General features: G+C 38.4%; 1 protein-coding gene and 1 long non-coding RNA gene across 2 annotated transcripts; both read left to right on the top strand.

The window, feature by feature from the left end:
- The first annotated feature begins 7,889 nt into the window (after nt 1-7,889).
- On the top strand, nt 7,890-18,332 carry LOC145798895 (uncharacterized). Its single transcript, XM_082888206.1, has 2 exons — nt 7,890-8,461; nt 15,891-18,332. The coding sequence occupies exons 1-2, from the start codon at nt 7,908-7,910 to the stop codon at nt 16,078-16,080; spliced, it is 744 nt and encodes a 247-aa protein (XP_082744332.1). The 5' UTR covers nt 7,890-7,907; the 3' UTR covers nt 16,081-18,332.
- Nucleotides 18,333-19,435: 1,103 nt separating this feature from the next.
- Nucleotides 19,436-27,598, top strand: LOC145798896 (uncharacterized). The gene is made up of 3 exons (XR_014340730.1): nt 19,436-24,443; nt 24,806-24,966; nt 27,228-27,598. It is a non-coding gene; the product is annotated as an uncharacterized LOC145798896 (long non-coding RNA).
- Nucleotides 27,599-27,894: the final 296 nt, after the last annotated feature.

Here is a 27,894-nt window from a genome sequence, read left to right on the forward strand (position 1 = left end):
CTTTTTGTGCTTCTCCCAACTTAGCTGGCCATCGGACGAAAGGTTCATCGCGTATCTCACTGAGAATTCTATAGATTGGTTTTTTGAACACCGTGGTAATGGCAGTGCGGACTCTTAGCCACCTTTTGTCTAAGTCCTCTTTGTTGGTCCGTCTGCCTCGCCCATTCCTGCTTGATCGTTCTACCGTGTTGACTTTTGTCGTAGTCTTTTTATCTGGTATTGCTGTTGTGCCAGATTTTGTTTTAACACGGGTGCCATCCTCCTCCACCCGTATATGCTGGTGCACTCTCTCCATCAAGGCCTCCATCGTAAGGGGTGGCGTCATAGTAATTGAGTCCCTCAACCTATTTTCGATTGGAAGACCTCTTTTGTATTGCGCAATGGCGAGATTTGTAGGGCAATCTCCTATCTGGTTGAAGGTCTCCCAATAACGACTGTTGTAGGATCTCAACGTCTCTTTATCGCCCATGTCAATGGAGAGTAGTTGATCAATCTCCACCGGTGTCTTGGTATTCGTTCTAAATCTTGTCACGAACGCCTCTACCAATTGCTCCCAGGAGGCGATGCTACCTTCTAGTAGCCTTTCGAACCAGGTTAAACCTAGGTCGCTAAGGCTAGATAGGAATAAGATGCACATTAAAGCTTCGTTCTGCCGGTATACTGCCATAACCTGGCGAAAATGGCTTAGGTGTATCTAGGGGTCCGTCTTCCCCTCATACGTGGTGAATTTGGGCTGAAGAAAGCCCGAAGGTAGTGGTGCGTTCTCAATTGCTGGAACGAATGACGAGGTCTGCAGCCTTGCTAATGCCTTGTCTGTTGGTTCGTAAGCAAGGCACGGTATTGGCATTCCTATCTCGACGCTCCCATGCGTCCGAGGAGCCAACCGCTGAAGGGCTGAAACTCTGCGTGGGTTGCGCGCCCTAGAATCTTCCTTCCATCGTGCCCTTTCTTCTAGCACAGTTCGCAAATCGGATGATCTAGGCAACTCCATCTGCCTGGATGACGTCTAGTGTGTGCGTGATGGCCGATAAGTGCTTCCCTCAGTATATGACCTCTCAGTTCTCGTTCTCTCAGACCTGGAGTAACGAGTTCTGGGAGTTCTTGACTAAGCGTCGACTGTTCTTAGGCTCCTACTCTCTGCTTGCGATGGGGTGGTATGCCTACCACGATCTTCTGAGTGGTGAGGGGGCGTGTTGCCTTTGCGCCCCTCTCCTGTCGCCACCATTTTTCCTTTCATCTGGCGTCTTATAGACTCCATATCCGCCGCCATCTTCCTTATTAACTCGTCTTGCTCCTTTACGCGATCCTCCAGAACTTGAGGATCGATCCTCTGTCTCTGTCTTTCTGGACATTGAGAGCGACGGGGGCTGTTAGTCCGCCTCCCCCTTGCATCCCTCCGGGGGTTCTGTCGCTGGGGCTCTAAGTCTGCCATGGAAGGGATAGAAGGCAAACCTTCACGCCTCCCACACCTCTCTGGGGTTTGTCCGTCGATGACGAACTACGACAAATCTTCATTATGCGTCATTGCTTCCAATTAGGGAGGAAAAACTTGATCAAGAAGTTTTGTTCTTTATGGTTTTCCCACAGACGGCGCCAATTGTACGTGCAAGAAATATTGTTCTCGTATAATCCTGTTGATCAAGTCTGCGCTCCTCCAAACGTCTTCGCTTTACTCCCTGAAAACACAAACGTGAGCTAGCCGGCGGGTGTGTGCCGGATACCTCTCCGATGCCTAAGTCAGCAAAATAGACAAATAGACAAAAGTTCTGTGTATTCGAGAATCAAAGTTGTGTTACCTCTCTATAGGTGATGTTGTGAGCTTTTATAAGTTCTGCGTGGCACAATCCTAGTAGGACTCTTACTCATCCATGTAGAGTCCTCCTAGGAATCATATTCCTGAAAGATAATGCTTATCTTTCAACACCCCCCTCACTGCTCAAACCAAGTGAGATGGTTTTACCTCGGTAGTATGACAAAAACGACCGAGATAACATAGCTAAGCTGGCAGAATTGACCGAGTTCTGACTAGCTCGGCTCTTCCTTTTACAACTTGTACCTCAGTTTCACTTCTTGAGACTGCGCTATCCACAGCGTGCTTAGACCGAGCTATTCAATAGCAAGGTTCTGAGTAAAGCCCAAAATACCCCGGTCCTTAGTGGTACGACCGAGCTACCTGCTACTACTCAGACCGTAGTGACCGAGCTAACTACAAAGCTCAGGCTAACTACAAAGCTCTTTCTGGACCGGGCTAACTACAGATCTCTTTCTGGACTGGGCTAACTACAAAGCTCTTTCTACTGTGGCCCACAGAACGGCCCATCACCCAACTCGGCCCAATTTACATATAAATTACCCTCTCAAAAAGATATGGCTAAAATTCATTTTTTAACTTTCTATATAAGTAATTTTGAAATTTAAAATTATAGATATAGAATATAGATATAGATAGTAATAATAATAGATACCATAAATAGTTCATAAATTAATAAATTCAAAAGATTTTCCATATTAATCAATGATTTATTAAAATATAAAAATAAAAGAACAAATGATAATGTACCATGTGTATTTTTAATTCAAAAATTTATGAAAATAGAGTTAAAACTTTGAGGCTCAATAAACCAACAACGTTTTCGCTTATATTATATGGGGATTGGACCGTACTGTTTGGCTGTGAGACCCACAACTAGTCTTGTTTCGATGATCAGAACTAGGGCTAGGTATAGGGTTATCTGACCCATGAAAATCACCTAACTTGTACCACCGGCACCTATTTGGACAGTTTCGCATAATTGGTAGGGTCGGATGTGTGTTAGGATTTTACTGTTTTGTGGGTTGCTGTCACGACCCAATCTCGATAAGGCAAACCCCGCCAAGAGGGCGCACTTCAACGCTATAGCACCTGTACACAGTAATCACCTGTATACTTCCTATATCACATCACCAACAGTGCATAAGACCTTTCGATTGGCCAACATATATGAGATAATTCATTCAAAGACAAAAATATCATCATGCTACTAAGATAGTGTCCATGCACCACTAACCCAATGATAAAACGTACTATTCATGAATCCATCAATACATCTAACTTCATAAAGCAAATATTTACAATCAACCTCCTTCATAAAAACAAAGGATAAAACTACATTCTAGAGTGACCCTAAGCAAAAACCTCAACTACAAGATGTCCATATTTGATCCTCCAAAAACTCTAATCTTCCAAGTTGAGGCGAGCGACGCAAGAATCTAGGAATCTGGAAAAAAAAATTAATTTAAAAAGAATGAGTTAGAGCCCAATGAGTATACCAATCCCATGGAGTTATAAAACTTGCTCCTTCCAATTGGGTTCAAAATAAAGATAATAAACATAAGAGCTTAATTGGACTAAAATTTATACAAATTGAAAAAAAAAAATGCATAAATCGTTATCAAGATTTTCCCAAAGAATCTCATAATGCAGGAAAAATACATTTTAATAAGGAAAGTAAACAAAAATACAACTTTTCAATACATTAAGATTTCATGTCCATCATACGAACCACTACATAGCCTTAGGGTCATGTTACGTCACGACTTAGATGGTGACGATACCATTGCCCAAAACATAACCATAGAAACATAACTCATGTCATCGTAGCACTTCAATTCTCATTACAATGTTTCGGTCCCCAGTACCCCTTATGTACAACGACACTTATGGTCCTTAAAACATTTCAATCCCCAAGACCCCAAAGCATTTCAGCTCTTGTGGCCCCAAAGGCTATATTCGGTTATATGATCGATAAAAATAATACTCGCGCATGACGTTTCATTGTCACTCAATCATCATCATCATAAAATTTGAAGGACTCAACTTAAATAAATTCTCATAAAAATTAATGCTTCATTATACAAATGAAATCATATATTTATTTAAACTCAACTTTTGACCTCAATAAATTTATAGATTTTCTTCTTATACATATATCATGATGAAATGTGTTACTTCCTTTAATTCAAAAATATTTTCAAACTTTGTATTAAAGATAGAGATAAGGTAAATTTTCATGGTAAGTATACTCACCTCCAAAATAGCAAAAGCGTAGATTTGAAACTCTACGAGTTAATTCCCAAGAGGTGTAGACACGCCTTCCTCCAATCTTAACAATTAGTAAATAAGATCTAAAATTATGGGAAAGCTTTCAATGAAAATAACAACATCTACAAAATTGATCCTAAATAAGACATGTTATGGAATGAGAGCTAAAACCAAGCTACAGAACTCCTCCAACTTCAAGTCACCCAAACAAAAAACTTATCCAATCTCCACAACACCGAAACTTTGTACATTTTTGAGTTATTAACTTTTTTTTTTAAATATCCAAGCAATTTATATGCACAATGCCACCATCAATTAAACTACAAAAGTCAAAAATTAACATTTGCATAAACTCAACAACTTAGATAAAACCACTTCAATCATTAATAAACTTCCTCCAAAATCGTTTGTAGAATATAGAGATACCCAATCCATCATTCATCAAATCAATTTCAACATACAAATTTCCTAACACCAAAATTCTCAATTTTTACATCACATTCGAACCTAGATTAACCCAAATCTCAATCTCCAAAACAACCATCAAATTGATCATTTTTCTACATCTAAAACATTCATAGAAACTAATTGAGAGTATAAAACTCAACAATCAAATCCAAAATCATAATAGATCTAAAATAGAAAAAATTCATCATCTCTAACTCAAAATATGTAAAACCTTAAACTAAACTTTTTAGGGAAAGATTCTTACCAATTAAAAGCCTCTAATCCATCAAGAAAATAAACCCCAAGTTTTGATTATTCAAAAGATTAAGAAAAATCTAGAGTTGGTACTTTTATTGTGCTATTTTTGGATAAAGTGAAGGAGTGGCCAACCGAACCCTTTTTCCAACAAGATAAGATGGCTAGCACGCCGTGGTGGAGATGTTGGGTTAAGGTGGTGGTGTAAGGGTGGAGCAAAGGTGGGGTGTTTGGCCACCAAGAAAGTAAAGGAAAATGAGAGAGAATGTAGAGAGAAGTTAGAGAGAGAAGAATGAAGTCAATGAATGTTTTTTTGTTTTAGTTGAAATGGGGTGTTTGGTCAAACCTACTATCAAGTTTGGAGTTGGGTCTTGATATCTTAAGTGGAGTTTAACTTAGAAGTGTGTTTGGCTCTAGATGAATGTTGGGAATATTATAGTTGCGGGTGGGTCGCGGGTTTTACCCGCACCCGCACTCACCCGCCTACATATGTATACATTATTTAGCTTATACCTTTTCTGCAAAATGAATGTGAGTCAATTGACTGATCCTAGCATGATCCTAGCATGTACTTATGGTCTGTTTTCTTCTAGAAGTAAAATAGATAGATAGGTTGCAATTTATTAGGGATAAATCATTTGGAAAGTAATGGTTTCATGATAAGAAATATGTGATTTTATGATCCAAAATAATATTTAAAAAATGAGGGAAAATTTCCAAAAGAATATTTAATAAATGGGAAAAAAACAAGACCAAAAATAAAATTTTAAAGGAAAAACCTAATCCACAAACCACCCGCATATCCGCGAACCCTATCCGTACAAACTGTAATCCACACATCCACGAACTCTTTCTGCACAATCCACACTGCGAGCTGTTGCGGGTTCAATTTTCCCAAACTGCAAACATGCGAGCGAGTCCAAATTGCAAATCAAACCGTCAAAAACCGACCCTCTCACCCCTAATTCGAACCATTCAATGTGTACATCTTGTCGAGCACTTCATCATTGCAAAAAATAACGTTGATCGGATATCGATTTGATCGGAACACATTTTTGTCAATAATTTATTTTTAAAATCATATTTACCATTGACAAAAATGTGTTCCGATCAAGGGGCTATCGATATCCGATCAACGTGATTTTTTGCAAAGGATGAAGTAGTTAATGAGCTGTGCATATAGAACGATTCAAATCATCAAAACGGGACCCATAGTGAGCCCAACGAGACCAATCGTACGGTCAAATCTATAAAGTGGACTAAAAAGAATCTCATCTCATATTATATAATTGGTTAAAATTATCTACATATTGTAGAGACTCGCCTTCTCTAAGTTTTTCTTCTTTTAGAAATTTTAAATGTGTGTCACCCTATGTCTATGAAACAAAGAATCAAAATATGGCATTAAAAAAAATGAAAAAAAAATAATAAAAGAAATTAATTTCTTATAACTAGTGTTCATTACAAATCCAAGTTTCTAAAAAATAGAATAAGGTATTAGTTAATTACTTATCACGTTCATTGAAAAATACATTGAACGGGCCATTTGAATTGGCTGATGGATGTGATCGGTTTGGCGATTTAAACTTTACAAATTTTGGACATTTTTTTGAATTATAATTCATTACTTTTACAATCTCCAATAACTAGTAATTTGAAAATATATATATTATTTGTCTATAATAGGCTGTGGCACCACAAATGCATATTTTTAAGGTATTATTTTCTATCTTCACAAAAATATGTATTTTATTATTTTTACTCTATGTTGTTAGTTGTTAGTAATTCTTTTTTTATTTTTGTTTTGAATTTCATCTACGAGCCGAACAGATTCATGCGGGTGCGAGATGGTTGATCTGCCATCCGAACTGTATTAGCGAATTTTGAAATTTTCATCCGCATCCATCCGTCAAAAGACATGTATTTGTCCAAAATTAATCAAGTTGGATCAGATCGGTCAAGTTGAATGAATTGGACGGATCCATGATCACCCCTAAGCCTCAATGAACTAACAATGTTTTTGCTTGTATTATATGATTACCTAAAATTATCTCTATATTATAGACACTCGCCTCCTCTAAGGTTTTCTTCTATTAAAAATTTTAAGTGTATGTCATTCTATATCTATCTAACAAAGAATCAAAATATAACATTAAAAAAAATGAAAAAAATAAATAAAAGAAAGTGTTAATTACAAATTCAAGTTTATAAAGAATAGATTAAAGTATTAGCTAATTATTTATTGCATGAGATTTTAATATCAATTATATCATAGAAATTTTTAATGACAGAAAAGATTGTTAAACACAATAACTCAAGATGCCTCATTTTAATATAAATTATTTTATAGTTGCTATTTTTTGAACTAACCATAAATTCAAAAAACATACTATTTATATTACCTCATGACCGAGGATTTTTATATAAGAGGGTGAATATATACATATATATATATATATATATATATTTTAATTTTTTAACCATATATATATATATGGTTAAAAAATATAAAAATCCTCAGTCGTGTTTAACAACCGAGGATATATTCACCCTCTTATATAAAAATATATATATATATATATATAAAAAATTAAAAAATATATATATATATGTATGTATATATTCACCCTCTTATATAAAAATCCTCGATCGTGTTTACCTCATAGCCAAAACCAACATATATTACCTAAATCTTAAAATTTAAAAAAAAAAATTGCAACACATTAAATAAGATTCCTCATTTCATATATTACATAAATCTTTAAAAAAAAAAATTGCAACCCATTAAATAAGATTCCTCATTTCATATATTACCTAATTCTTAAAAATAAAAATTTCAACCCATTAAATAAAATTCCTTATTTCATATATTCCCTAAATCTTAAAATAAAAAAATTAATAGTGCTACACATATCAATTATATATTAATTAATGTATTAATATTAATTATAATATTATCATTAATTTTACTCATTATATAAATTACAAATATTTTAAAATATATCATATTATCAATCGATATATTGATTAGTGCACTAATTAATGCATCCAACATTGTAAAAAAAATTGCAGCCCATTAAGATTCCTCATTTTGATTTCGTAACGCACACCAAAAGTGGCAACCATGCACAACCAATGCACCGCCAGCTCAGCACCAACACAACCAACCCACCTCCATTTACGCCCCAGAGAGACAGAGAGAGAGAGAGAGAGAGAGAAGATGAGGAAGACTAGCCAGAGCAACAGAAGAATCAATGGAGGCAAAGCAGCAAAAATCGAAGAGAAGGGTTTTGGAAAATGGGAAAGGCTCGACCAAAAACTCATGCTTGACATCTTCAACAGATTGGAACCAGCGTTTTTGTTGACAACCGTTGCTTGGGTGTGCCGATCATGGGGACGTGCGTGCTACGATCGATTCTTCGCCGAAAAAGGAGAGCAGAACACCCTCAATCTCCGCGCCCTCCATAGCATGTCCTTCTGGAATATTCGTATAAATTTCACGAAATTGCTTCGTGGTGTCATGGATGTCTATGCATGTGACAATGATGATGATGATGATGATGATGATGATTATGAAGATGGTGGTGTTAGGGTTAGGGTTACCCCAATTACCAAAATCATGTTTCCATCGGAGTTTGTTACTGTCACTGATGATCACCTTGTCTATGCTGCAAAAAGGTATAATTTCAATTTTGTTAAGATTGTGGCTAAAACATGTTCAAATTAGTCTGGGTATAGTTTTAATTTGAACAATTTCATCCCACACTTTTTAAGTGGTAGTTTTAATTTGGTCATTCTATCTAAATTGAAAGTTAAAATCAACAATTTTGAGATACTTGTCAATTATCTAAAGTTTCAATTTTTGGTTCTTCTGTCTAAATTGGAAGTTAATATTAACAATTTTGGGATACTTGTTAATTTTGTCAATTTTTTTAAGGTGTACATGTAGACAAAATTAACAAAAATTTTGACGGAATGACCAAATTAAAATTAGACTTAAAGTGAAGGATCACATTGTTCAAATTGAAATTTAGAGACTAAAGTGAAACTTGTGTCAAATTATGGGTGAAGAGTGTACTAGTAAGCTGTTATGCAACTTAATTTTAGTTGGTGACAGTCAAACAACTGACCTGTGGATTATATAGATGAGTTAATTTCTGTTTTTCCAGAATTTTCTTTCTATTATTAGTCCTTAGCTAAAAGGGGACCCTCAATTTGATTGAGAAATAATCTCTTTGTGAAATTATTTTTCTAAATGTTTCTGATTTGAACTGGGTGATTTGTGAAGGACTTGGACTGTCCATGAGAAAACAAAATTAGCTTTTTACACTTATACATATTGTAGGTCACCCAAGCTTAGAGTACTCTCCATAGCTTGTGGGTTATATATCGAACGTACAGGATTTTCAAGGGCAATGCAGTGCTGGAGTAGGATAGAGGAGATGACAATTTCGTTCAGTGACTGTGACAGTGACAATCGTGACGTTGGTTCTATCATTGAGGTGATAGGCATAAACTGCAAGAAGCTAGAAGTACTATGCTTGTTTGGCTTGTTCATAGGTCAGCAATTGTGTCCTGAAATTGCCAAGAATCTCAAGGGACTGAAACTTTTGAGATTGGAAGAATGTCATATTGAAAAAATTGGTTTGAAGTATATCCTGTTAAAATGCAAGAAACTTCAGAAAGTAGAGATCTGGGATTGCATTACCTTAAATTGTTATGAATTAAATTTGTTTGTGACTTGCAAGATAAACAAGGTTGAAGTTGATGGTGTTATTAAATGGTCCCTTGTTAGTGAAGAAGGGCTATATGACCTGAAGGGTCTGCTGAATTTTCTTTGGGGGTCAAGACTGCCCAATCTTAAGAAGGATTTAACATGGTGGCTATATAGTTGATTCAATGTCTAAGAGTTATAATGGTTTTAGGACTCCTATTTTGCAAACTCTTTTTTTTTTCTTTTTTTTTTTGGGGGGTGCTTATGAGACAAGGTTTTGTTCGTTTTATGTGAATTTAAGTATGTTTCACCTTTAATTGTTTGCTAGGGAATCCTTGTCATTTTGGCTTCTCTTTGTTAATCAATTTTTCCAACAGCAAAGAATCTACACTTTTTTGGTTTTGGTTTTCCATATACATATTAAACTCAGGTGCTTTATTTGATTTCAGTAATCCCTTTTTGAACATTTCATTGGGGGGAAGTGGTGAAGTGTATTGGTAATTACTTTTGTGGCTTGGTTTCATGTTTGATGTCTTTACTTATAACTCACTCGCCTTAGTGTTTGTGATTATTGAGTGGATTTTCATTTTGTAACTAAGGAGGCATTGCTGCTGGTATAGCACCTTAGAGAGTGGATTGAATCAACATACTTCTTCCATGGTTTAAAGAAGTCCATCAAAATTGTTTCTTTTTGTGGCTCCCTCGACCATGTTTCAGTTTGTTACACTTGGATTAGCTGTGTTGACACTTATATCTTGGGTTGTATCACAAAAGGAAACTAAGTTATTGAATGTAGAATCGTAGATGTTTTGACTTATGATGGACAGGCATTAACCATCTAGGCCATTTACTTAAACTACCCATGCTCATACAGTCTCAATGTTAAATTATGATCCATGGACATGCTTTGTTGGGTGATATGTTGGTTTTCCAAACACTGGCATGTGTTGTATATGTGTTGGCCCATGTCAAAATACATCTGTCCATTCTTTTCTTCTTCTTCTTCTTCTTTTTTTTTTTTTTTCAATTAAAATTTAAGCCACAGATGCTTGTGCACACATGGTACACTTATCTATTGCTTGTACATGTGTGAAACACATCTAGGATACTTTGCTAGCTTAAAAGAATAAAATGGTTGCTGAATATTAAAATTAGAAAGTATATATTTAAAATTTGAGGGACTACCTGATCGATTTAAGGTCCTCTCCCCTTAAATTGTGTCAGACAGTACACACACAGGGTCCTAAGATGAAAAAAGAAGTCCGAACTGACAATCATAAGGGCTGCTCGAGCCCAATGAGAAAAACCACCTCCAATGGGTGCAGTTGAGGTGGGCTGACACCACCCTAGTTCTTAATCTCCCTTTTTGTCCTCCCCCCTTCCAAATTTAGCAATGATCTTTTGCTTTATATATGTGATGCTTTCATTGTGACACTAATTCTACTTATCCTTCCTTTAGACTTTTACATTTTAGAATCTAAACTCTAACAATTTCCAGTTTTTTGGTCAGTACTTGGGGTTTTTAAAAATTGAGGTTAGGACTTTTTGTCCCACTCTTTTCCAACATTTTAACATAGAAAATGTATAATATGTTATTATCTTCATATTATATGATGGGGGAACGGAAGGGAGTTTGTTGAAGTTAAATTGAAGATTGGTTATCTTAGTGTTATTTTATTGAAGTTTTTTTTATTTATTTGGCAGCTACTATTAGGGTTTTCTAGGATGCTATAAATAGGCTTATATTTAATGGTTCTATCAAACTATGATTTTTGGGTATTGATTTGGGATTTGTTTCCGGTTTCTTCCCTTTTTTCTCTCTCCATCTCTTTCTTCCCTTTTTCTGTTTCCATCTCTTTCTTTCATCCCTCTTCATTCTCTTATCTCTCTTCACCTTCTCCCTATGGGTGCTACATTAGGTATGGTTTTTTAAATGTTTATAATTGAGAAGTAAATGTTTTGCTTCAAGGATGGATTTAGGCTTGAATTGGTTGACTGCTTGAGGTTGTTTTGACGTCAAATTGAAGGAAAGAGCTTGCTAATTTCTAGACAACAGGGGAAAAATGGGATTTAATCCTAGAATCGAAGTTTGAGGCCTTTGGTATGAATTCAAGGTTTTAGGAGGGTTAGCATGGTTATTAAGTCCTTGTTTGGTAATGGTTTCATAAATCAAAATAAGGAAGAAAAGGAAGATTAAGAAGTGATAAATCTTAGAATTATACTGGCATTATGAGTTTCCTACTGAAAAGAAGTTAATAGTGTCTCATTCACCCCTTATAGAAAACAGAAATTTGTTGATGTATTTTATTTAGTTTACTAGTAAATGTCAAGTCACCAATTGTCTAAAAAGCTTAAGTTGTTAGGAAATGGGCCGAACGGTGTATATCAAGCCTTTCAACAATTCCATGCTATACAAAAGACCTTTTTTTTTTGGGGGGGGGGGGGTCAATTGAGGATAAGCAAGCAAGAATGGATCAAGTTCCACCCTTTCCGATATGAATATGAATATGAGCTAAGCTAATTGAGCTCTCTCTTCCGTCCTTCCGTCCTTTATTTAGAAGATTTGTTAGAAATATCACAAGACTTGCATCATATTGGATATTCAATTACATAAAAAAGTTCAACAATATATTATTATAAGCACACCACAAACTCAACAATCATACAAGATAAACCCCCAAATAAATACAAGGGGGAAAGACAGCCGAACACCTAACCTCCTAATGCGGTGTATGGGCTCTTGACCAACAGACTAGCGCCTTTGGTTTGGCTATACAAAAGACAGACTTACATCGAAGCAAAATCAACCCGCGAAATGGAAACTTTCGTCGTGAAAAAATCCTACTCAAGAAAGGATTTCTAAACTAATAAAGGCTTAACTATTTCCACACATGAAAAGGACTTGACAAAGGCTGTAACCGAACACCTTGCTAACTTGGACACTTGGGAAAGAAAAATTACTAACTTACCCCTATAATCTAGAAAGTTATGACCTTACATAGCCCTATTTAAAAAGTCTAATTATTCATATCAAAAGGAGCTAGGGCCATTAGAGTTCTACGAAACCCATGTAAACATGTTAGCAATCACACAATATTAACGGTGGTGCTTATTGGTCAATTTGTCAGCCCATGTGGACAGTTCTCTATTTTCTCCTTTTCTAGGCATACTCTTAAGGTGCTGAGCCTAGATAATGGGCAATTAGAAGGTGTAAAATTGGGTTTTGAGTCACAAAACTACAATTTTCCATCTGATGTTAAAGAGTTTGCACCAATATATATATCTACATAAAATGGGTCCATTGGTTCAGTGGTTAAAACTCAGCCTACTAACCTTGAGGTTGTATATTTGAATATGACAGCAACCGCTTTGTGCAAATTATGCCAAAGGCTATACCCAATCTTCCCCTCCAAAACCCCCCATAAAATGGGGTCTAACCTGCGCATAGTTATATGTACATAATAAGTATAAGAATGTTGTTTGAGTATTAGTTGTTTTATCATAGGTTTGACAATTTTTATTGCATTAAAGAATCATAGATGTATTTGGCGATGCATTGATTGTATGTATCGTTATTTGTAAATGCTAATAATGTAGGAGCTCTCGTATAAATCATATTAGGCTATCCGCATGATAGTCTAAAATGCTGAGCTTTGGACATCAACTAATTCTTTTTGGAAATACCACTTGGTATTTTTGGAAAATAAAAAGTTCATGCCATAAAGATAAAGTGTATTAGATTAGTGAGAGAATTTTCTTTTATTTTCTTTTCTTTTTCTTCCTTTCCTTTTCTTTTTCCCGTAATCCTAGTGGAATATAGTAAATGAGGGTGATTGTTTATTGAACAATAACTACATCCTTAAGGAGAAATATGTTAGGAAGAACCTAGCCAGGGGAATGAACAAGACAATTGCAGTATTTTGTTAATTGTTCCATATAAATTCTATTTTAAAATTCCAATCTCGTTTGATACATGGATCACTATATATATGCAAAGCACTTTAGGAACCGTTCTAGGCAAGTGAAGAATTTACAAAAATTTACAAAAACTAGTTGAATTTTGTTACAAGGCAATGAGGTTGAATACGGTTAGATAATGGAGACAAAAAAGAGAAAAGAAAGAACACAAAAGTTTAACGTTGTTTAGCCAATATTGGCCTACATCCACACACACAAATCCCTAAGGGTTACATCTTTCATTCACTTAACTCGATACTCTTGTTTACATGATACACCATATATATAGACTGAGAGATACAATCAAATCCCTTCAGTTAAGGAATTGAAATAAATCAAAGATACAAAAAATCATAATAAGCATGAATCATAGGATCTCTATATATTCTAATATCTTCCATATCTTCTGATATCTTTAACAATATGATCTTATCTCCAACATTCCCCCTCAAGTTGGAACACGGAACGGTTGAAGTGACGTATCCAACTTGAACTCGAAAATAGTATGATCATTATGAATGACTACAATGAAGTTGCCAAAAAACAATAACAATTGTAATAACTCCCTCAATGACAACCTCAACGAACATAGCAAGGAATCAACATCTTGCAACAGAGAAACGTGCATTGAATCAATCATAATGGCAGTAAGAGAAACAAATTGAGAGAGAGAAAGTAACAAAGTCGAAACAATAGCAAATTACCACAAACAGGAAGGCCGAAAAAAGGCATCCCACAAAGAATGCTACCGAACACACCAGTAGCCCAAAAATAAAAAAGAACCAAATATGTGCTTACTAAATTGGTGCAGGGACCTTAAAAGGGTAGAAAAGTAGCCGGAAAACTCAGACTATCACAAAATAATGCTACTAAACCCACCGGCAGCCCTGAAATAAGTAAAAATCATGAATTTTGCTTACCACATTAATAAACTAGTGATCAACTCAAGAAAGAGGGCAAAAAAACCTTGATAACAAAAAATATGAAGTGAGAGAGTTCTCCATAGAGAAACATGCCTAGGGTTCAGTAGGCTCTGATACCAAGTTGAATTTGTAGTAAGACAATATGGTTGAATATAGAGAGAAAATGGAGAGAAAAGAAAAAGTAAGAACACAAAAGTTTAACGTGATTCGGCCAATATTGGCCTATATCCACACACACAAAGCCCTAAAGGGCTACATCTTTCATTCACTCAATTTGATACTCTTGTTTACATGATATACCATATATATAGAGTACGAGATACAATCAAATCATTTCAGTTAAGAAATTGAAATAAATCAAAGATACAAAAAATCATAATAAGCATAAATCATGGAATCTCTGTATATTCTAATAGCTTCCATATCTTTTGATATTTTTGACAATATAATCTTATCTCCAACAAAACCAAGGCAACCAATATAATGGTCATGAAGGAACTTAGTGCATAGACACGGACATGGAGCATGCTAGAATGGATATGATACCACCATGACGCAAGATGTGGCAAGGAGAAGTCTTCAAAAGATAAATATGTATTCCCATGTACATATGCTTTTCATATGGAAGATATAATTTTGTCAATTGCACAAATGAAAGAACATATATTAAAAATGTCAGGCTTTTGGGAGAGATGGAGGAAGTGGATCCAATCTGGTATCTCAATGGTTTGATTGCCCATTAAGACGAAATGCTCTCTTACTGTTTTCTCTTGACATTTGTAGGAGTATAAGAAGGGCAGCTTCTGTTCCTGACATATATTTAGGTCAAGGATAGCCAAGGAGGGTTTATGGACGGTCTTACCGTGGATAGGATAGGAGAGGAGAGGGAGATATCTAACAATTTCATTTATTGTATGCAGATGACACGATTATTTTTTTGGGAGTGCAAGTATACTAGCTTGGTTACTTTTGTTGCCTATTATTGTGTTTTGTGGTTGCCTCTGTCCTAGGGCATATTGAACTTGAATTTTGAGGTAACCCTTCTCGCTCCACTCCTATTTGGATGTGTTGGGTAATAGGTAAACAGGGAGGAAAAAGTTCAAGGAGAAAAAAAAAAAAAAAAAAAAAGTTAGACTAGTTATGCGTTTGGAATAGGTTCTTATTCAATGGTTTTAAGCCCATCCATCTTGATTATATATATATTTAGAGATACCTTAGTACCTATCCAAAATTCTTTATTTATTCTTGTACGAATTGATTTCTTTCTACAATCACCTTTTAATTGTTTGACAAATGAAGCATAATAAAGTTTTTAAGACTTCCATTTACATTTGATAGGGTCTATTTATGTAGTAAAAACATTCCCCAAGGTAAGGGAATTTTACAGAATTCACCATATCTGGCAGGTCAAGTGAGATGATAGATTGGGGAGTGTTTTTTCTAAATAGCTAAACCCTATCTTGTGCAGTGTTCTATTAAGTTTTAGACCTTAACCACTTCTTTTGTGTTGTAGGATGTGTTATTTCAAAGAAAGGCATAACATGCATAACCCCATGATCGGCAAATACAAGCAATGGTCAATAACAAGAAGGCCGATTCCTAGAAAGCGAAGATCTGCATTAAGAGATCTCTCTTTTACCAATTTCAGTCTCACTTGCACTGCTCCTACCTTCAATTCTTATTCTCTTGCTTTGATGGTCTGACCTCGTGCTGGTTGGAATGATTTGTGAAATATTGGCGATGCATCAACACGAGGAAGGGGAGTTTTTTCAGGAAGTGACAGCTCAGAGCGAGGGTATTACTGGTAGGGAGATATGAAAATGAATATGCTTGTTATGTGTTTCTGGAAGTTCAGTCTGAATGCCAAAGGAGGTATATTTTAATTTCAGAAAAATGGCAAATATGGTTTAAAAATCTTGCACTGGATTTCTTCCAATACCATTTCAAACTCATCCATTTTCTTGTTAGGTAAAATTTTCTGGTTTCGTACTGACACTTAGATGTAAGAAAGGATGAATGATTGTTTTCAATGGCCTGAATTTTGATGGATTGACAAAAAATTGATCATCCAAATGAGTCAGGTTTGAGCCCAAATTATCCTATTATGAAAGAAGATTAATTAGCTTAAATTAATGACTTCAAACCAAGGGGCTTTAGCCTAGTTGGCTAGCCCTTTGTCCACCAAGTCTCTCCTATGGGGGAGGTCTTGGGTTCCACTCCTAGGAGTGGAATGGGAGGGCAAGATTTTCTTGCAAAGTGCATGGATGTAAGTTTCAACTCCCCTAAGGTGCTAATCTAACAACTAACCACCGACATTTGCCGATCAAAAAAAAAAATTAATGACTTCAAGTTCAAGGAGGACTTGAAGAAGAATGAAAAAACTACCCATATTTGCCACCCTTTGGGTGTCAATCAAAATCTTTGGGGATTTTCCTTAAGAAACGAACAGAGAATCTTTTCTTTTCTTTTCTTTTCTTTTCTTTTTTCTTTCTTGTTTTTGATCAGCAACAAAAGTAAATTTATTAATAAATAAAAAGAAAACAAGAAGAGGACAAGTTGCCCTCTTTGATGATTTATCATTATTATTGAGCAAAATGCTTAGTATTTTCTTTTGTCATTAATTCTATATTAGTGGTTACTCTATGGAAGTAACAAGTCGGCATTTAAAAATAGAAAACAGCATTCAACTTATGGAGTTAAAAGGAATCCTCAAAAACTTTCCTTAAAAACACAGGAGAAGTTCTTGAGGCTTCTCTGATATTTACATTTACTCTGCTCTTTATTGTGTCTGTATGTCATATCGGGTAATCTAGTAATATGCACCTTCATATAATATAATTTAACGCTCTCCATTTGTTTGACTGAAATCAATTCCTGACACATAAACTCGTTCTTTATTGAGTTGCCTCTCTTCCCATTTACTGTTGGCTGCTACCACATGCTTCAGATAAATCTTTTCCAGGTATGTTGAGGTTTCTGTTAATCTAAGAAATTTTTTGTTGAACTGAGCAGAAAACTATCCACTACCTTTATTTAGCACATGTATCAGTACTTGTTGCTTGTTGATGTCATTTTTCCCTGCTAAGGAAAGTGATTTTCATTTCAAAGATTGGGTTTATAATTATTTTAGATCATAACTTAACAATCTGACAATCCTTCCTATACATCTCTAGGTGTTGTTTGATCATCCCATCAATTTATTGTGCCTTAAATGCTTATGGCTTCAAGAACTGTGCAATGGCTCCCCTACCTTGTTTGTGATCTTCATATCTAACTCTGGTTGATCTCTCTTTTTTTTTTTGGATAAATGAGCAAGTGACCTTTATTAAAAAAGCATCTAGATGATGCAAAGAATTACAAAACCCCAACAAAGGGAATCACTCTCTAACCAATAATCTCATCCAAAAACTCTAAAAAACCAAATATATCCAGATCAATTTTCAATTCTAACCAACCATACAAAACAACTAGTAAGCGACCCTTAAGCCAACTAACGATACAGTGAATCTCCTGAAACGTACGTCTATTCTGTTCCAACCACAGTAACCACATCAAACAAAAAGGAACCAAATACCACACACGCCGTCGACCACGACCAAACTGAGCCCCACGCCAGCTCCACAACATATCCACCACCTGCCGCGGCTGAACCTAACCAATCCCAAAAAGAGAGTAAACAAAACCCCACAGACAGAACGCCACAGAACAATGCAAGAACAAGTGATCCATAGACTCTGCATCTTCACAACACATACAACATCGATTAACGAGAATATGACCACATCGCATCAAGTTATCAAGCGTAAGATTCTGACCCAAAGCCGCCGTCCACATAAAGAAAACCACCTTAGATGAAACCCATGGCACCCAAACACTCCTCCAAGGAAAATCCTGTCTCACCTTCCCCACCATGCTCCAATAGAATGACAAGACTGAAAAACATCCCTTAGCCCCAACATTCCACCCCAAAACATCATGTCCCACCCCAGTCACACCCAACCCATATAAGAAACTCCATAACTCCAACAACTAGTCAACCTCGCAATCATGAACCTGACGCCGTAACTAAATATCCCAAACCACCCCCTTCCCTTCCCTTCCCTTCCCTTCCCTTCCCTTCCCTCCCCTCAAGTAAGATGCCACCATAGCCTCCTAATCCACCGCAATGCTGTGGGAGCAAGGTTTTAAAAAGCGGCCGCAACCGTTACGTAACGCCGTTACGTAACGGTTTTGGCGGTTACCGCCACCCGTTACGGCCGCTTTTGCAATGTGATTGAGATTCACAGGTGTGTCGGCCGTAGCGGCTGCCGTAGCGGTCGTAACGGTGCCGTAACAGCCGTAATGGCCTGTTACGCACCGTTATGTAACGGTTCCAAACTGTTTCTTTTGAAAAAACACACAAAAAAAAAGCTGAAAATGGGGGAAGAGGGAAGAGGGAAGATAAAGAGAGAAAATGGAGGAGAAAGAGAGAAAATGGAGGAGTAAGAGATAGAGAGAGAGAAGAGGGAAGATGAAGATCATGTTATTGATTTGTTGAAACTGTAAGACCTATGCTATTCTATTCAGCTGTTATCACTAAACCATTTTGTTTGTGTGTGTCTATCTATATATTGTTTGAAAATAATAATAATAATAAGTGTGGTCATTATCTATTTGGCTTGGTTAAAATATGTATATATATGTATTTAGGCTCTTATTTATTCTCTTACTTTTGTTATTATTTATCTTATATATAATAGTTAGCGATTGATTTTTGTATAACATAAAGTCATTAATTATTAAAATAAAATGTAAAAAACTCAATTTATAGTGATTTAAAAATATGAAATATATTGGATCATACTTAAAAGTTTATAAAAATTGATCAATATTTATTTTTAACCCAATAAATATGATCATGGAAAAAAAAATATGCATATCGGTAAGTTTTTTTAAAATTGTACGAAAAATAAAAAAATTCACAGTTCCGGTTACCGCAACCGTTACACTACGGCCTTTACACCCCGCAACCGCAACCGCGTCACCGCCACCGTTACGGCGACTGCAACCGCTTTTCAGAACCTTGTGTGGGAGTTTCTATTGTATGTTTTGGATCGTATGGGTTTTGGGGAGACTTGGTGTAGAGGGATTCAGTTCTGTATTTCTACTGTGCAGTTGTCAATTTTGGTTAATGGCACTAACGGGTTTCTTTCTGACATTTCGAAGTCTTAGTCAGGGAGACCCTTTGTCACCATTATTGTTTATTTTAGTAATGGAGGCATTGAGCAGATTACTGGATAGAGCGGTTCATGAAGGTTTGTTGGAGGGCTTTGTAATAGCTTCTCTCACAGGAGCATCTCTATGTGTTTCCCATTTGCTGTATGCAGATGATGTACTAATCTTTTGTGGGGCAGTGCCGAAACAGGTGGGTTACTTGCGATGTGTTTTGCTGTGTTTCGAGGCAGTTTCTGGCCTTTGGGTGAATTTGAGGAAATCCGAGCTGATTTCAGTGGGTAATGTGGAGGGATTGCCCGTGTTAGCGGTAGTGTTAGGCTGTAAGGTGTCGACTTTACCGGTGACTTATTTGGATTTGCCGTTGGGAGCATCGTTTAAAGCTCAAAGGGTATGGGAAGGGGTTGTGGAACGGATTCAACGTCGTTTAGCAGGCTGGAAGAGGCAATATCTTTCAGTCGAGGGCCGACTGACTCTGATCAAGAGTGTGAAGGTGATGGGCTTACCCATACATCTTCGCGGCGATTTGATGTACCGAGCTATTGGCGATCGATGTGGTGGTTTTGTGGACACCGACGAACTGCCGGGGGACCTTGGGGTGGTCCGATTACGTGTCAGATAGGGTTTTGGTGCGCCGACAGTGGAGGCTGATACACCACCGAGAGGGACAACGAGTGGACTGCGTATGAAGAAGAATGGGCGTGACTGGATGCGTGATCGTCAGAATGGGCATAGATTTGGGTATATACCAAATTTTCAGAGATTTAGGGCTAGACCAGATTTTCAACGATTTGGGGGAAATCAAGGTCAACGTTTGCTTTTTAAAAAAAAGCAAGCTCAGGAGTGGAAGGGCCACGGCAAGCACCGTGTGGGGTTAGGCCCAGTGGGTCAAGGAAATAAGCAAATGGGTCATGGTGGGAAAAATAATAGGCCCGTAGGGGAAGGTGTTAGTTTGGGCTTAACTGTTCTGGGGATGGGCTGGAGCTCTTAATGTCTAGGTCCATTCCTCAACATGCTGGTCCGAAGACGGATCTCCCAGTGCAACGGATTTTTGAGTCCTTGTGCAACAGTGTGAGGGAGCACGTGTCGAAGGCAGGGACGTTGGCCGAGACGTCGGTGAGAATGGAGCAGGGTTTGTCGTCGAGGGAGTAGGATGGGTCGTCCGCGAGACATGGGCTTGGGTCTTCCGATAAGGCAGCAGACTCTTTCAAGGCTCTCGTAGTGTTGTTGTGGAAGGGCAGATGGCGACAATATCGGGTGTCGAGGCAAGGATATGTCGTCAACTGGATGACGAGTTGTGGGAAGGACAGGGAGTTGTTCTGTCATGGGGTGCCAAGGCTGAAGCAGAAATGGAGGAGGGCTGTGACAATTTGGCTCTAGTTTTGCAACCGTTGGCCGTGGATAAGGGTGACCAGGAGGGATTGATGGGCCCAACACCGATGCAGGTTGAGAGTAGCAATGTCTTGGGTAGGAATGGGATACCTGCAGCTGAGGAGGTCTCAGATTGGGTGCTAGAACGCATAGTTGAGGTTAGTCGACTACTGGGGTTGTAATTCGAAGGCCACGAGGAGGAAGCTTTACGATTATTCTCAGTAGTGGAGGCGTCGTGGCGAAAGGGATCTCCTAGTAAAGAAGTGGTTACAGTGGCGGATGCTTAGCGGTGAAGGCAGTATTGCGTAGGGCAAGAGTTGATGTGGTGTGCTTACAGGAGACAAAGATGGAGGTGTTAAAGGTAGAGGTGGTGGGGGAAATTTGGGGGGGTGTAGGTTTGTGGAATGGCTACATTTGCCGGCAATGGGCACGGCGGGTGGTGTACTGCTTTGCTGGGACTTGTTGGGACTCGAGGGTTGTTGAGAAGGAAGAGGAGTTTGGCAGTTTTTCAGTGTCTTATCTATTTCGGTGTGTGGAGGACCAATTTCAACGGGTGTTCACGGGGGTGTATGGTCCAGTACGACGTGTTGATTGAGGAGAGTTCCTATCAGAGTTGGAGGCTGTGGCGTTCCGTTGGTCTGAACCTTGGTGTATGGGAGGTGACTTCAACATGATGAGGTGGCCAAGTGAGAGGGTGGGGAGTTCTTGGGAGTCGGGCTCTATGTGGAGTTTCTGTTCTTTCATTAATGAATTGCGTCTGATTGACTTACCGCTTCAAGGAGGAAGAGTCACCTAGTCGAATGGGCAGAGTCTGTCTCGGATTGATCGATTTCTGATCTCGAAGTGATTGGGAGGAGCATTTTTCGGAGGTGGCTCAGTTTCGGTTGGCCCACCCGATGTCTCATCACTGACCTCTTTTACTTGATGGTGGGGGCTTCGCAGTAACCTTACGCCTTTTCATTTGGAGAATATATGGTTGCAAGCAGATGGTTTCTTGGAGATGGTGTGGGAATGTTGGTTTACTTATGCAGTTACAAGCTCGCCTAGTTATATGTTGGCACAGAAGCTGAAATTACTTAAAGAGGATTTGAAAAGCTGGAATAGGGAGGTGTTTGGCCATTTAGAAGGTCAGAGAGAGGCAGTGGTGTCCTTATTATCTTTGTTGGATGATGTAGAGTCTGAAAGGGGCTTATCACCGGTGGATTTGCCGCGCTTCTGACACTTCCGTCGCCTGACACAGCACTGTCGGAGACCACCACACCAGATTCAGGTCACGGCCAGCAATAACCCACTGCTGTCGCAGCAAGGTCTCGTCATCTTGTCGTGTCGGCAGAACAAACAAAAAGTCTTGGCCCCTGATTGGTCGGATTTTCACTTTCCCGAACTCCTTCCACCAACGACCGACCCATTCTGTCATGGCTAAAAAACCCACCCCCTTGTCCCCTTTCAAACCCACTTTACCCACTATTGCCCTATCCAGATATTGGAACCACCCTTCCTCCGCCACACCATTCACCACCTCAACTCCGCCAATTGGGCTGATTGTTCCCCCAGGCTTTGGAACAACCCTTTTCTCGATCATCACCCCCTTGTCCTCACCTCCCTTCGACCCCCCTTCCGGCCCTATAGCAAAACCTTCAATAACCAGTGCTACCCCCTCCCATCTATCTCCAAACTCCGACATAGGAAGGTAAATCTGAGTCCTTTTGCCTTTTGACGTCACCACGATCTGCACCGAAAAACCACCATTGTCCTCGTCGCGAAGCCAGGTTGCCACGCTTCATCCCTTCCCTTCTAGCCAGCCTGAAAAAGAATGACGATCGGACATGTGGGACTCCATCCTCAGTTTCCTGGCGGTCCAATGTACTTCAAACCCCGACAGCACCACCTCCCGCTGCAACCCTTGCTCCCGCTCCACAATAGACAATTGGCGGTGGCCTCTGTGATCTGCAACCACTTCTTCAAACTCAAAGGACCTACCTCCAAGGAAAAGGATTTGGCGACGTGGTCCTGTCACCGCCTTCACCAGAATCATCCCAGGTAACTAACGCATCCCACTAGAAATTCTTAATAAGGAAAGTCTTAGAGAGAGTAGCAAATAAAAATATAAGAAGCCTTCACACGAGACATCAATAATGCTTAAAAGTCCAATTCTAACACTGGTTGATTTCAATCACTTAATAGTTGATACACTTATAATGGGTTGTGCATGCTCATTGTCAAGAGTAGTCCCATACCATTACTGAGCATGAATCAATTCGCAGCGTGCATGATTAGAACCATTAGGCCACCAAAGAGTTTGACCTTCGAAATTGACCCATATTTTGTATTCTTTGGTATAGACACTTCTCACTAGGTTGGTTTGAGTATTGTCAGGAATCTGAGGCTTTGGCCTACAAAGGAGATCCCAATGGAAACAGTAATTTTTTTGGGGGGGGAGGTAATCCTCTCTCTAGTTACAAAAGAAGATAGAGCAGAAGGGTGAAGATATCACAGATTCATAATAGTACCATGAGTTGCAGAAAAGAACCTTCTAAAGTACCAAAATGTGGTAATTACTTTTGCACGTTTGATTTCTTAATTTAATACTATTGCTATGGGAATGTGATATGTTCTTTATCATTGTTCAGTTAGATTTTATTTGCTTTCTATGATATGTTGGACCAACAGAGTTTTCAGTTTTTACACTTTCAAGGATTTTCACCATCCTAATCAGTCAGGTATGTGGGCAGTTTTCTTGACCTAGAATGAGATTTATTTGATTTTGGCAATATAAAACTGTGATTGCCAGAGCTAATTATATTATGGTACTGCTGTAAAAGTTCTTGTGGGAACAGGGATTTGAACGAGCTTCAGATATTATTTTTGCAATGCCAGAAGATGTTGAGAAAAGGGCTTACATATTCTGCTAGTCTGGTTCAAGCTTGGGCTGCCGATTGTTGTTCAAGCTTGTGCTGCCGATTGTTGTCTAATAAACTTTGTTTCTTCTTTTAATGATTGTGATTGGCAGAACAAATCAATAATGTGGATCAATTTTTAATGTGGAGCAGATTATCAAAGTCATCTAATTGTGGAGAAACTACTGTCTTTTTAGTCCAAAAAGTTATGGTGAGCTGGATGAGCAATGTGGATGAATTGCTTACCCGTTCCCACTAGACTGATACATATAAGCTTATTCAACAGCATGGACACATTTTATTTTTCATTTAAACCAATGAAAGGCTGCTTGACTTGAATTGCATCATTATATTTCTTTTGCTCAGTATGGATTGGTACTCACTGATTGGAAACTAGCATTAGATATCTGCAGGAACGAATCTTCAATGCAGGATAGCTTCCATGTTAACTGTGTCACAAAGTAATAAATCATAGCTAGGGTTTTGATTCTGTCAAACTCATACCCAGGACACATTCTGGAAGATGTTCTCGTCCATGTGAGTCATGCTTGCTGTCCATACCACCTGTGTATCAGAATTCTACATCGGTACTAGCTATTTTCTTAATACTACATGCATTAATTTCACTCATAGAGCTTCTTTGAAGGAAACATTAAACTATATTTGCACATACTTGCCATCGTTTTGGTATTAGGCATCTTTCCTATTCTGTATCTTTGAGTTGAGAGCCCTCCTAAAGGTGCAGAACACAGGAGGGTCATCCTTAGAGTCTCCATTGCTACTCTCCATGTGTGCATTTGACAAGTGCATCCCACATGAGAAGCTCCCGGAGAGCCTTGCTCTTAGCAATCTCTCTCTTGTTCTGCAATCTCAAATAACAAAATTTTTGTATGCTTAATTTTTATAGTTTCCTATGCATTTTCTGTTCTTAAATCTGTCATGATTGCAGAGGCTGAGAGAGAGAAGCGGACAATATAGCTGAATTGTCTTCGTTGCAGATACTAAGGAAGCAATTGATGAGGTCTTGTTGAGGGGAAGCAGCATTTCTTTCCAATGCTAATTTCTTCTCATTTATAAGATTGACCTTTTTCTCGGAGCCTATGGTTGAAGGTGAGGGTTTTCATCAATGGCATTGCCTATGTTGTTGACTGTTAGTCATACTGTCAATGCGAGGAAGAAAATTTTACCATCTCCTGTTCCATGCATGTAGTCTTGATTTGCTCTTGTTAGAATTTCCCATCTTTACCTTCACCTACTCCACTACACACTCCACTTCACCTACCTCTACTCCACTACACACTCCACTTCACCTAACCCACTATCACCTCCACTACACCTACTACCACATTACCTTCACCTACTCCACTACACACTCCACTTCACCTACCTCTACTCCACTACACACTCCACTTCACCTAACCCACTATCACCTCCACTACACCTACTACCACATTTTCTTCTATATATAGATTGTATAGGAATTGTAATTAATGCATCTTGTAATCTATCAATAAATATCAATCAAGACGAAGGCTGAGGCTGAGGCATACCATTCTGAAACCTCTGACACCAACCCTTCGCTGAAAAAACTCTGCCTCTGCGGAGAGAGAAACTGTGGAACACTTTGTTGCCATTCTGTCACCAACCCTTCGGAACATCACAGTGGCCTTCCGCTTCAGCTCCTTATTTTCTGCTTTCAGCACACTTATCTCTGCTCGCGCATCCTTATACATGCGTTGGAGCAGAGCCAGCTGGGAATTTAAATGCTGCACCTCATTTGTCCTACTCTGCAGCCGGTTCGACAAATTTGTGACCGCCGTCATGGTTTCCACGCATGACTTCAGAGTATACTGATTAGCCTCAATATCAGTTTGCACCGCCATTTTTTGCTCCACCGACCGCATCGGAAAGTTCAATGGAGCAAAACCAGAGGTGTTTGGTTGAGGTTCACTGGCCACCGCACCAGTTATTTCTCTTGTGGGCTCGTTCAGTTCTGGAAAGAGCGTGAGCAGGTTCTGGGTAGCTGGACGGGAAGAAGAGGCCATGTTTTTGGGTTGCTAAGTGTTTCAGCGAAATAGCAATTTCAGACTGGTAATGTTCGGAAGGGTTGGTGACAGAATGGCAACAAAGTGTTCCACAGTTTCTCTCTCCGCAGAGGCAGAGTTTTTTCAGCGAAGGGTTGGTTTCAGAGGTTTCAGAATGGTATGCCTCAGCCTCAGCCTTCGTCTTGGTTAAATAGCCGAGGCAGCCACGCGTATCGCGCGCCTCTTGCCGCCCGACAAACTGGCACGCCTTTTCATGGCACATCTTTTGACAAAGTGGACACGCCTTTTGATGGCACGCCTTTTGATGGCACGCCTTTTGATGAATTGGGCACGCCTTTTGATGGCACGCCTTTTGACAAAATTGGGCACACCTTTTGAGGGTGCAACTTTTTAAGAGTCCGACAAGACTCTGTAAACTGTCCCGACATTGATTCCGGTTAGTTTTTACAAGTGTCCGACAAGACTCTGTAAACTGTCCCGACATTGATTCCGGTTAGCTCCTTTATGGGTCCGACAAGACTCTGTAAACTGTCCCGACATTGATTCCGGTTAGTTTCTACAAGGGTCCAGCAAGACTCCGTAAACTGTCACAACATTGTCTTCTACAACGGTCCGACATGACCCCATAAACTGTCTTCTACATCGGTCTGACACCACCATACAGTGTCCTCTACAACGTTATGACACCCCATACAGTGTCTTCACCAACGGTCTGACACGACCATACAGTGTCTCCTATCCTTTTTTATTTTTATGTATTTTCTTGTTTTGTTACTCTCTCCAAACTCAAGTTGGTTAGTTTCTCTCCTCCTTGAGTTTGCGGGGGGCTGTTAGAATTTCCCATCTTTACCTTCACCTACTCCACTACACACTCCACTTCACCTACCTCTACTCCACTACACACTCCACTTCACCTAACCCACTATCACCTCCACTACACCTACTACCACATTACCTTCACCTACTCCACTACACACTCCACTTCACCTACCTCTACTCCACTACACACTCCACTTCACCTAACCCACTATCACCTCCACTACACCTACTACCACATTTTCTTCTATATATAGATTGTATAGGAATTGTAATTAATGCATCTTGTAATCTATCAATAAATATCAATCAATAATACATCATTTTTTTACATATAAAGATAGAACTTATCTTCGTTACAATTTTCTTGAATAGTTACTAGATAAATCAACGGATTCAAGTCTGGATTTTTTGAAATTCACGCTAGTGCTCCCCTTACTCCCTCATGATCTTGTCTGCTCAAATTCCATTATATTATTCTCACCCCAATTGTATATTTATTGTTTGCAGCCTCTTAGGATTGTACTTAAGTCTTTCCTGCAGCAATGTTTTGCCCTTGTTCGAAGGCTTTTGGAAGATTTTTCGGTGACCAAATTGAAGGAGTCAAGCCTACAGCTCACCTCATGTGGTTTTTTAGCTTTTGGACCTAGCCATGCTTGCGAGGGGATCCTGAATCTTGCCCTCGGATTGTGAGGATCTTTTGTTGATTTGTGTCCTAGCTTTGTGTTGTCGATTTTATTCTATTAGCTGAGGTCTATTTCTAATTGTTTGTTCTTTGTTTGCCTCTTATAGTTAGAAGCTGCTCACTTCATGTGGTTTTTTCCCTTTTGGACTTGTATTGCGTTCAATATTTTTTTTGGTATTAAAATTCTTTGTGCTCATTGTCCATTCTATTCTTTCTATTGAATTGTGTTCTATTTTCTTTTTTGGGTAAATTACAAATACACCCCATGAGGATTCCTTAAAATACAGAAAGTCCCTTGTTGTTTGAAAAATTATGAATACCCCATTGTTAGAATTTTTTATTTAACAAATTAAATTGAAAAGATGAAACTTATAACTATTCTCTTCTACAATGATGAAATTATCTGAGTTATTAATTGAAATAAAATTTTAACATCATTAAAAATTGTTAATTGACTTAATAATTTATTAATAAAAAGAGCTATTTGTTATG

Source organism: Camellia sinensis, chromosome 9 (assembly GCF_055761805.1).
Source record: "Camellia sinensis isolate YWXY chromosome 9, ASM5576180v1, whole genome shotgun sequence".
Lineage (NCBI taxonomy): Eukaryota > Viridiplantae > Streptophyta > Magnoliopsida > Ericales > Theaceae > Camellia > Camellia sinensis.